The sequence below is a fragment of the Palaemon carinicauda genome, chromosome 28 (assembly GCF_036898095.1).
Source record: "Palaemon carinicauda isolate YSFRI2023 chromosome 28, ASM3689809v2, whole genome shotgun sequence".
Lineage (NCBI taxonomy): Eukaryota > Metazoa > Arthropoda > Malacostraca > Decapoda > Palaemonidae > Palaemon > Palaemon carinicauda.
Window position 1 is genome coordinate 60,485,042 of NC_090752.1, and position 12,429 is coordinate 60,497,470.

Below are 12,429 nucleotides of genomic sequence, written 5' to 3' on the forward strand. Positions count from 1 at the left end.
AGCAATACACTTTTAGAGACATACCTCGGAATAAGTCCATCCATCTCAACCCAAGTTCCTCCGACTGGAATGAAACGTCCTTCCTGGACTCGGATTTTAATTCTTGCATAAAGCTCGGGGTAATACATTTTCACCCACTCGAACTGCTGAGCCTAAAATACACATATTTACAAACACTATAAAGTAGACAAATAAGGAATGTTTCAAAGTATAGCATTAGTTTACATGACATTGGCACAAATTCTCTTAACATAGTGAAACACAAGGGTAAAAAAGTCATGATGATTAAAGGTTTAAAGGGTGCTCATGAAGGGCAGAGACAAGGGACAGTGACATTGCCCTATCAAGCAAGACAATGCCCTAGAAACTAACCATATAGGCTATACATATGATCAGCATCCAAGCCCCTCACCACCCAAGCTAGGACAAGGGGTGGCCATGCAATGGCTGCTGATGACTCAGCAGGTAGACCTATAAGCTCCCACAAAGGCCCCATCCTTAGCTCACAAGGAAGGTGAGGTTGCAGACGCTAAAAAAAATTAACGAGCTTGAGAGGGACTCGAACCCAAGTCCGGCGATCGCCAAGTAGGGATGTTTCCAATAGGACGTTTGATTTATGAAGCTAAACTAGGATATATTTTTCTAGTAAATTTTTTTCCTAATAATGAATTTACGTTAGTTAATCCTTCAATAATTTCAACTCTACCAATAATCCAAATAGGAAATATGCTAATGCTTCTGCATTTAGGTTATTCTGAACCTATATAGTTTCTTTCCTGTTGATATTTGTTACCAAAATTATGCAATGTGTTCTAAATACTAATTGTTTACGTTAATTAATCCTTGAAGAAATTAAAATGATTAAAACATGTTGATGATTGCAATAGAAAAGTCACTCATTTCTAATGTTTATTTATTCAAATTACTGTATGTTGATTTCAATCATTGACCAACCTGTGAGCAAACGAACTTCATCTCAGGGTAATCCTTCATCAGCTGAAGCGTAGATGACCAGGACCGTGCGCATTTCCTCTTGGTTTCGGAATAAGGCCACAACCAAGCAGAATCAATATGGCAATGACCCATCACTGCCAGTGTGTGCGCACGTTCCCCATTACGTTTAGCGAAAAAGTTATCCGCAATTCTACTTGCCAAGCTGGAATAAAAGATACAGCATAAAGGAACAATGAAAACATAACAATTATGACGCTTCACTAGTATAAGAACTATATAAAATGTTCATATGGTCGTCAAATTTCCTCTCAGACTGTAAAATCGAACAATATATTAAATTATCTGAACCTATATACTATACAGTGTATATAATATATGTAAAATTCTGGCAATATCCCATTCCCTGGAATTGATCCTACTGGTTACAGTGCTATCCAAATACCTTGACTTATCACATGACGCAGGAATACAATGTCATTACAGTATTTATATTTACTTAAACTACTGTAGAGTACAGTACAATATAGTATTCTATCTTATACATGTTCTGTATTGCTAATGGTACAATAAATCCAAAGTATTGTACTAGTACACCTTACATTTGGTTAACCCTTTTACCCCCAGGCTATTTGGACATTTCCAACCCTTAACCCCCAGGTGTTATTTTTTTTTCAAGCACATTTTGCAGTATAATGTTATTTTTATTAGTAAAATAAATTTTTGAATATACTTACCCGATAATCATGTAGCTGTCAACTCCGTTGCCCGACAGAATTCTATGGAGGGATACGCCAGCTATCACAATACTAGAAGGGGGTGTACTTACCAGCGCCACCTGTGGCCAGGTACTCAAGTACTTCTTGTTGACACCTCCTCAATTATTCCTCGGTCCACTGGTTCTCTATGGGGAGGAAGGGAGGGTCGATTAAATCATGATTATCGGGTAAGTATATTCAAAAATTTATTTTACTAATAAAAATAACATTTTTCAATATTAAACTTACCCGATAATCATGTAGCTGATTCACACCCAGGGGGGTGGGTGAAAAACCAGTGTACAAGACTAAAGGATAGCTAAGTATCCCGTATTTCATATAATCAGTTATCCACAATAACAATGAAATAATAAGTACCTGGTAAGGAAGTCGACTTGAACCGTTACTCTGCCTTTAATAAGATCGTCTTCCTTACTGAGCGCAGCGTTCCTCTTGGGAGGCTGAATCAACTCAAAGGTGCTAAAGTATACAGGGCTGCAACCCATACTAAAGGACCTCATCACAACCTTTAACCTCGGCGCTTCTCAAGAAAGAATTGACCACCCGCCAAATCAACAAGGATGTGGAAGGCTTCTTAGCCGACCGTACAACCCATAAAAAGTATTCAAGAGAAAGGTTAAAAGGTTATGGGATTATGGGAATGTAGTGGCTGAGCCCTCGCCTACTACTGCATTCGTTGCCACGAATGGTCCCAGGGTGTAGCAGTACTCGTAAAGAGACTGGACATCTTTGAGATAGAATGATGCGAACACTGACTTGCTTCTCCAATAGGTTGCATCCATAACACTCTGCAGAGAATGGTTCTGTTTGAAGGCCACTGAAGTAGCCACAGCTCCCACTTCATGTGTCCTTACCTTCAGCAAAGCAAGGTCTTCTTCCTTCAGATGAGAATGTGTTTCTCTAATCAGAAGCCTGAATAGTAAGAAACTGAGTTCTTAGAACTTGGAAAAGAAGGTTTCTTGATAGCACACTATAAGGCTTCTGATTGTCCTTGTAAAGGTTAAGACCTTTTTAGATAGTACCTAAGAGCTCTAACTGGGCAAAGTACTCTCTTCAGATCATTCCCCACCAAGTTGGACAGGCTTGGGATCTCGAACGACTTAGGCCAAGGACGTGAAGGAAGCTCGTTTAGCAAAAACCGAGCTGCAAGGAACATGTAGCCGTTTCAGATGTGAAAACAATGATCCTGCTGAAGGCGTGGATCTCACTTACTCTTTTAGCTGTTGTCAAGCACACGAGGAAAAGAGTTTTTAATGTGAGGTCCTAAAAAGAGGCTAATTGGAGAGGTTCAAATCTTGATGACATAAGGAACCTTAGGACCACGTCTAGATTCCAGCCTGGAGTGGACAACCGACGTTCCTTTGAGGTCTCAAAAGACCTAGGGAGGTCCTGTAGATCTTTGTTGGTGGAAAGATCCAAGCCTCTGTGGCGGAAAACCGCTGCCAACATACTTCTGTAACCCTTGATCGTAGGAGCTGAAAGGGATCTTACTTTCCTTAGATATAACAGGAAGTCAGCAATCTGGGTTACAGTGGTACTGGTTGAGGAAACTGCATTGGTCTTGTACCAGCTACGGAAGACTTCCCCTTGAGACTGATAGATTCTGAGAGTGGATGTTCTCCTTGCTTTGGCAATCGCTCTGGCTGCCTCCTTCGAAAAGCCCCTAGCTCTTGAGAGTCTTTCGAAAGTCTGAAGGCAGTCAGACGAAGAGCGTGGAGGAATGGGTGTACCTTCTTTACGTGAGGTAGACTTAGAAGGTTCACTCCTAGAGGAAGAGTCCTGGGAATGTCGACCAGCCATTGCAGTACCTCTAAGAACCATTCTCTCGCGGACCAGAGCGGAGCCAACCAACGTCAGCCGTGTCCCTTTGTGAGAGGAGAACTTCTGAAGTACCCTGTTGACAATCTTGAACGGCGGGAATGCATACAGGTCGAGATGGAACCAATCCAGCAGAAAAGCATCCACGTGAACTGCTGCTGGGTCTGGAATCGGAGAACAATACAACAGGAGTCTCTAGGTTATCGAGGTAGTGAACAGATCTATGGTTGGCTGACCCCACAGGGCCCAAAGTCTGTTGCAAACATTCTTGAGAAGGGTCCACTCTGTGGGGATGACCTGACCCTTCCGTCTGAGGTGATCTGCCATGACATTCATACCGCCCTGAATGAACCTCGTTACCAGTTAGCTTTCGATCTTTAGACCAGATGAGTAGGTCCCTTGCGATCTAGAACAACTTCCACGAAAGAGTCCCTCCCTGCTTGAAGATGTAAGCCAGGGCTGTGGTGTTGTCAGAGTCCACCTCCACCACTTTGTTAAGCTGGAGGGACTTGAAGTTTATCAAGGCCAGAATAACCGCCAACAACTCCTTGCAATTGATGTGAAGTGTCCTTTGCTCCTGATTCCATGTTCCCGAGCATTCTTGTCCGTCCAAAGTCGCACCCCAGCCCGTGTCTGATGCGTCCGAGAGGAGACGGCGGTCGTGTTTCTGAACAGCCAAAGGTAGACTTCCTTGAGAAGAAAGCTGTTCTTACACCACGCGAGAGAAGACCTCCTCTCTTCGGAAACAGGAACTGAGACCGTCTCTAGCGTCATGTCCTTTATCCAGTGAGCAGCTAGATGATACTGAAGGGGGGGGAGGTGGAGTCTCCCTAACACGATGAACAGGGCCAGCGATGAAAGTGTCCCTGTTAGACTCATCCACTACCTGACTGAGCATCGGTTCCTTCTCAGCATGCTCTGGATGCATTCTAGGGCTTGGAAGATCCTTGGGGCCGACGGAAAAGTCTGAAAAGCTCGACTCTGAAGATCCATACCCAAGGAGACAATGGTCTGGGATGGAACGAGCTGAGACTCCTCAAAATTGACCAGGAGGCCCAGTTCCTTGGTCAGATCCATAGTCCATTTGAAAATCTCCAGACAGCGACGACTTGTGGGAGCTCTTAAAAGCCAGTCGTCTGACGGAGCCGGACACAAGATCATGGTACTGCTGCACAGTCTGTGAACTGTCAATCATGGGCAAGCGAGGAAGTACAGTGACAACCCGAATCTGTCTAGACTGTCTGGGTCGTACAGACAACTCCTTATCGGGTTGCTGAGGTTGCCGCACTGCGTCACAACAAGTCACTTCTGTTGGTTGTTGAACGTCTTCCCCGTGACACATTGACTCCGTAAACAAAAAATCCTCTAACAAGGACTAAGCTTGGACTGCATGTCTTGCAACACAGCTCAAGGTCTATGGGAGCAGGTGTGGTAACAGACGGGATTAGCGACTGAAGTGGAACCATTACCTTCCCTGGAAGCATGTTACGCTTAAATAAAAGTCCATAGGAGGCTATGCAGCTAAAGGCTCCCTCCAAATGACAGAGTCCTCAAGGGAATATCAGAAGGAGGGAGAAAAGAACTTTCTCATCTACAGGGACCATATCCTAGAAAAGCTAAGTTCTCTCAGTGAGGGTTCACTGGTGCAAAAGCACTGACTAGAAGGCAACGTTATGAAACTGCTTGACAGTCTAGTGAGTTGGCAACAACCAAAGATGTGTGACTGAGAAGCATGCGGTAAGGTATGCAGAGCATGTTGTATGCAGAGTATGCTGTATGCAGAGCATGCTGAATGTAGAGCATGTTGTATGCAGAGCATGCTGAATGCAGAGCATGCTGTATGCAGAGCATGTTGTATGCAGAGCATGCTGAATGCAGAGCATGCTGTATGCAGAGCATGTTGTATGCAGAGCATGCTGTATGCAGAGCATGCTGTGTTAGAGCATGTTGTATGCAGAGCATGCTGAATGCAGAGCATGCTGTATGCAGAGCATGTAGTATGCAGAGCATGCTGTAAGCAGAGCATGCTGTATGTAGAGCATGCTGAAAGGTAAGCAGAGCGTGTGCATGGCGTTTAACATTTCTCAGAAATTCCATGACCAGTGCTAGAGTGCTTTATGCATGCTTGCATGGGTTTAAATATCAACATAATATTTACCTTACATTCATAACTCATGATTCATATTTTTTGCCATATTCTGCGATATTGTTAAAAATATATTGCAAGGAATACAAATATATTTTTATAAGTAATACAAATAACCTCCATTATCATAAGGTTTGAAAATGGAGGTAAGGAATGCTGAACAGCAGAGTCAGAACGAGCTGGAACAACAATAGTTGTGGTTTCCTCTTCAAGACTCTGTTGAGGGAACACCTGAGGCTCAGTCTGCAAAGGCTGATCAAAGGAAGTAGCAGAAGGTAGGCGCATGGGTGGAGGAGGCTGACTCCTGGCATGAGTGGCTGAACCCAAGGGTTGCGCTTGCTGAGCGGTTGGCGGAAGCGGAGTAGCAAGTTCCTGTTCCTGTGGTGTGAGCGGAGGCTGCGCAGAACAAGGTAAATGTCTCGCAAGCTGAGGCTCCTGAGGCGCAAGGCTAAGGTGTAGTGGTGCTTGCCTTGTGGAGGGTTGAGCTCGCTGCAGCGAGAGCTGAGGAGACTGACTCAAGGACGGGAGAGGTTGTTGTACCTCAACCGAGTGTTGCATCACTGGTGGAGCAGCAAGTGGAAGGTATAATCCTCCTGATCCCATTGTAAAGGTTGCCTTAAAGAAGGCGGAGGCTGAGCACCACTGGGAACAGCCAACTCAGAACGTGGCTCAACATCGTACGCCTGGCAGGTGGTACTGCGATCAGGCGGAGCGAGCGCAGGCGGAGGGAGTGTAGGCGGAGGCGGAGGCGCAACACTCTCAGCCCGACACTCACGCATCAAGACCGAAAGTTGTGACTGCATGGACTGCAGTAGAGTCAACTTGGGGTCGGCAGACACTAAGGTCTGCTGAGGTAAAGCCTTAACAGCAGAGATCTGTTGCGGCAGAACCTTCCTCCTCTTAGGCGGAGTGCATTCAACTGATGACTGAGGAGAGTCAGAGCTAACCCAATGACTGCATCCGGGTTGTTGAACTCTAACTTCATACGTCTGGCATAGGTCTGGACTTTATGTTTAAGAGGTCTTGAGACCTGAGACCAGCGTTTTCTCCCCTAAATTTCTTCTGCAGACGAGCAAAATAAGGGCTCAATCGTCTGCGGGTGGGAGTGACGGTCTCGGTAAGACACGCCCACAACCACCGAGGATACTTCTGTGCGCCGATCAAGGCCTGCTGAACCCTTTTGTCCTTCGACATTGCTTCTCCCCTGGGCTTGGGAGCTTGCAAGAGGTCCCGGACTGGGAGAACGACTGGCGCGCACAGAAGTACCCTCACGCACAACACTGACACACTTTGCGCTAATCACTTATCACTTTGATTTTCTGTTTGCACTTATTTCACTGAACTCGAAACTTTAAGTGGTTTGTACCTGAAACACGCAATTCTATCCTTTCTCAAAAGTTAGTAATTGCGAAAACAGAATTACAATGTAACAGAAAAATCTAATGAAAGATAAATAATTCAGTGGCTGGAAAGAGACTAAACACTAGATCACTCTAGAAACGTTTACTTTCTTCCCCTAAAGAGACTAGGGAGAAGAGCAAAAAACGATAACAACGTTACTCGTACGCCTGGCAGGCTTGAATGAAACGTTTATCCTCCTCTTTCTCCCTCCGTCTCTATCTCTCTCTCTCTCTCTCTCTCTCTCTCTCTTGACTTAGAACCTGAGAGAAGAGCCCAATCATATATATCGTTAAAACATATTATTGTTAAAGGAAAAAACTGAAATATTTCCCAAAATGAAAAGTTCCTTTATTAGGATTAAACTATTAAGTTAAGAAAGAATGAACAAAACGCTAGACACGGTTACTCTTACTGCAATGTGAAACCGTGAAAATTCTTTCTCTATCGTAACGATAGAGTGCAAGTTGAACGTTCTGAACGTCAACAACTGCAGAGACAAAACAAAACGTTAGTTCAACTTTGAAAACAGTACTAGACTATCAAAGAAATTCTTTCAAAGACATTAAAATAGCATATGTTAACAGGTAAAACCGAAATGACGGGCTCAATGTTAATTAACTTCGGTACCAAGAAAAGACCGCCTACTATTAGGAAGGTCGAATATAAACAAATATAAAAATTAATTTTAATAAGTTTATAAAAAAAAGGAAGTTAATCGAAGAGGCCTATAAGAGGCGGAGAGATATAAAATAAATCTATAACTTTTGTTAAGCAAAATAAAGAAAGAGAGTCTATACTCTCTTAGACACCAACACTTCCGTCTAAGGGAAGGGTCGGCCATTTAAAGGTGAAAGAGAGTTCATACTCTCTTCGTCACCATAATTAATCAAATTAATTCCAAAAGCTAACTAAGCTAATATAGAAGTTTCCAGTAAAGCGACAGCCGAAATCAAAAAGAAATACTTCACCAAAGTCGTGAAAATACTCCAAGAACATAAGCGTATCCCAGAACGTCTTGCCGGAAGCACGACAGAGGAATAATTGAGGAGGTGTCAACAAGAAGTACTTGAGTACCTGGCCACAGGTGGCGCTGGTAAGTACACCCCCTTCTAGTATTGTGATAGCTGGCGTATCCCTCCATAGAATTCTGTCGGGCAACGGAGTTGACAGCTACATGATTATCGGGTAAGTTTAATATTGAAATTTTTTTTTTTAAATTGCTCTAACAGCCTTAATTTTTGTCATAGAGAGGTCAGGTTGGTCTCATTCTCTTGGAAAATGCCTGAAGTTTCTCAAAAAATTATCCAAAAATATGCAAAAAAAAATGTAAATAGCAGTTTTTTGCAAGGACCTACCGGTACGTCCATGGGGATAAAGGGATGAGTTTTGTGAAACGTACCAGTACGTCCTTTGGGGGTAAAAGGGTTAAGATGTAATTGTGATAACAAACATTTCATGCAATGCTACATAGTCAACATTTCATTTACCTGAAATAAGGACAAGAGATACCCCTACTCTGTAAATTCAAGTATATAATTTTATATAGCATACTACTATGCAAAACTTTCTTGTTACTGAATTGCATTTTAAATCATTTGAGTGGAAACAAACTTCTTGTGACTACTAACAAATACAGTATGTATAAAAGTCAGTGGCTAAGATTTAATGTCATGAGATGACTAGAATATTTCAGCCTCAACTTGGTGCCGGTCCCAAGCCCGGGTAAATGGGGAGGGTTGGCGGCAGGAAAGGCATCCGGCCATAAAAAATTAGCCAAAACAAATATGGTCATTGAATAAAGCAAAGGTGGATGGACTGTATCAAGGACAGAGGTAGATGGAGAAAGCTAACCAGAAACATCGACCCCACATAGAACTGGGAAAAAATGCAGACAAAGGAGAAGAAGAAGAAGAACAGAATATTTCTCTAGACATAGGCTGATACAATAACTATTGGGGCCCTCAAGATTGTAGCTTTATACCTTCCCAACTGGGATCATAGCTTAACTAAAAAATAATAAATCTTATGATACTTATAACTTTTATAACCCTTTTACCCCCAATGGACGTACTGGTATGTTTCACCAAACTCATCCCTTTACCACCACGGACGTACTGGCACGTCCTTGCAAAAAACTGCTATTTACATTTTTTTTGTGCATATTTTTGATAACTTTATGAGAAACTTCAGGCATTTCCCAAAAGAATGAGACCAACCTAACCTCTCTATGACGAAAATTAAGGCTGTTAGAGCAATTTAAAAAATATACATTGCAAAATGTGCTTGAAAAAAAAAATGCCTGGGGGTTAAGGGTTAGAAAGTTCCGAATAGCCTAGGGGTGAAAGGGTTAATTATGACAATTACCTCTTGTTGCCATTAACAATGTAATTAATCATCTGATTGGCACAGTATAGTGCTTCATATCCACGGGGATCTTCCTCCAGCTTCTTAGCCATTCCATGAAGAACATCCAGATCCAACAACAGCTTACGAACTTGCTTGTCCAAAGTGCAAATTTCAGCCATCTCAAGCGTGAAGGTTTTGTTCTCATCTGGAGGATCTGAAAAGAAAAATCTCTTATAGATACTATCTGGAATTCGAGATATTTCTAACATGTCCTAAATCAAACCAATAAAAAATTAATAGATATTCAGAGTATTTTTACACAAATAAAAATGGCAAATATATAAAAGTAAAGTGTTATCTTTCACATCTTTTACATGAAGGGACTACATTAGCAGCTGGTAGTACAGCACAGAAATTCCTCGTCTCTGATATGGAGGAGCAAGTGACCTCTAGTCAAAAGGTAGGTAGAAATTCCATCACATCCTAATCTCATTTCATATTTTGCCCACCATAAAAAAAATCTTTTAGCCAGTCGAAGTTATCACATATTATTAGGTTCTCGATAAGAATGAGGCTCAATATCCATGACGCCCCATCTAAAGAGTATATATAAAGGCGTTATCTGTTTCCTTTCTAAATACCTTTATCAAGGCCCCATCCCATTTGTGGATGAAGTGAAACACTTGGTATTTCTAAGTTTGTCCCAGTTAAATATCATGAACCTCTTCTTTCTAGAAATCTATAAAATGAACTGACATCTCAGGGACTCTAATGCCTCCACATCCAATATTATTATTATTATTATTATTATTATTTTCTAAGCTACAACCCTTGTTGGAAAAGCAGAATGCTATAAGCCCAAGGGCTCCAACAGGGAAGAACAGCCCAGTGAAGAAAGGAAACAAGGAAATAAACTACAAGAGAAGTAAATAACAATAAAAATAAAATATTTTAAGAACATTAACATTAAATTAGATCTATCCTATATGATAGGAAAGAATAACAAGGAAAGAACAATCAACACATACAATGCAAATGTAAATACGATACACAGCACTGGCTTGCTTTCTCTATCACATGACTACCTATAATACAAAATGTAGAAGACACTGTAATACTGAAATGACCACAGCAAAATTGAAGAAAATTAATGAGGTAAATGGAGCACAAGCTATTAAATTATCTATGTTGAGAATAGGAGTTCCTATTAGCAGCACGTGGATATTAAAATATAAAGTGATTCAAGAATTCTGTAGTCTACTAAAACTAGTTGGCCCAAGACTATCTTGACAGCAGGTCTTTATTGAACCAACTTGGCCCAAGACTATTTTTGACAGCAGGTGTTATATGTACATAAAACTACATATGTACACTGCTTGGTTACACATATTACCTATGAAAGCAAAAAAATTCAAGGGGAAAATAACTAAGAAGGCCTTCATTATCCATTTCGGCATTTTAAATAAAGCCATGAATGCGTAGAAAGTATCTAATATGATGTAGCAGCAACAAGTAATTGCACGAGTTTCGGATGATACGAACACATATTGTTTATAAGCTAATATTACTTTCAAACCCTGTTTATATACCCTCATCGCATAAAAATTACCAATTAATGATAACTACAATATTAGTTGTCACATTTTAGTTTTAGTCTAGTTCCAAATTAGTAAATAAATGTCTGCATGGGTTATTGTAGAAAATAGGTTTGTAATTTCATGACAAAGTGAATTTCTCCTAAATAATTCTGGTACTTACTTATCATGCCATTTTTGCCAGCACCAAACATGTTATTACAAGACATTTCAATGTAGTAAACGAGAGGAAGCCTTCTTTCTGTAGGCTTCCAACATTCACTGATGCGATAGCCACTTCTCATTTGCTTCTCAACACCAGTCGATAAACCCTGCAAAATTCAATTACATCTTTATGTTGTAAAATAGAGAAATATTTTTAAAAATGCTTATAAAAGACATACATTTATAAAACATTAACAAACTGAATCCTTCAGACAGTTAATATTTGGCATCAAATAAAGAAACTTAATTAAATTCACTAATCAAGAATGAAAATTTCATCATGTATTATAGATAAAAATCAATATAATCAAAAGTCATTGAGAAACCTATGAGCAACAAAAGAACGAGGATAAGAAGAGCTAACTACTTCAATATATCGAAATCCAAACGAAAATTCTGGTAGTTGGCTTGCAAGATAAGGAAATGGGAAACCAACAACGGATAAAATGTAAACCAATGCATATAATAAGTTAGTAAAATATAAAAAAGTAGAGACCATCAGTATCAATAAGAAAATTTTAATAACAATTTTTTTCTTCTAACTCTTGCTTATCTTTGATCTTTTTGTTTAAGTAGAATAAACAAATTATTTAAAAGATAATACTTTACATTCAATATAGAATCTTATAATGAATAATCTGAAAGTTATTACTGATGCAACTTTATACAGACTTAAATAGGCTTCTCTGTAAATAAATTACCAATCATTTCTAAAGAGTAAACTGTTAAAAGTAAACTAAATTGTTGAATTTCAAATCACAACTGGGAAAGTACCTGCAAAGGACTACCCGATTCACTCCAAACCATCGCTTCCGACTGGCTTTTCCAACGAAGCCACACCTCTTGCCCCATCCAGTTCTCGGGTATCATAACTTCCAACTGAAAGACAATCATAACGACATACATTTACAGATAAGAGTATAAATAAAGGACAGATATCATTCCTAAAAAGTGTGAAGCTCAACATATATCAAGGCTGCAAATGATAACGTTCAAAATGATGAATATTTCCACTAGAAAAGTCGCAACAGCCAAATATACTACAAACCTTAAACCAATGTGTGCTCCAAGTTGGACCAAAACTTTCACCGACTTTTGTAGGAGTAAAATTCTGACCAACAATGCTGGAGAAGGGAAATTTTTCCCACTTTCCCTCTCCTCCAGGAAGTGCCCAATGCCATATCTCTGG

The 12,429-nt window shown here is 40.6% G+C and overlaps 1 protein-coding gene across 6 annotated transcripts in view; it reads right to left on the minus strand.

Annotated features, from left to right (window-relative positions):
• Nucleotides 1–12,429, minus strand: part of LOC137621632 (alpha-mannosidase 2C1-like) — a 67,862-nt gene that overhangs the window by 38,898 nt on the left and 16,535 nt on the right. For all 6 annotated transcript variants that reach the window (XM_068352100.1, XM_068352098.1, XM_068352095.1 and 3 more), the window contains exons 3-8: nucleotides 12,289–12,425; nucleotides 12,015–12,119; nucleotides 11,200–11,347; nucleotides 9,460–9,655; nucleotides 955–1,156; nucleotides 25–152 (exon numbers count right to left, since the gene is read on the minus strand). In XM_068352100.1, coding sequence (XP_068208201.1) covers nucleotides 25–152; nucleotides 955–1,156; nucleotides 9,460–9,655; nucleotides 11,200–11,347; nucleotides 12,015–12,119; nucleotides 12,289–12,425 — 916 coding nt within the window. The remainder of the gene's footprint in view (nucleotides 1–24; nucleotides 153–954; nucleotides 1,157–9,459; nucleotides 9,656–11,199; nucleotides 11,348–12,014; nucleotides 12,120–12,288; nucleotides 12,426–12,429) is intronic.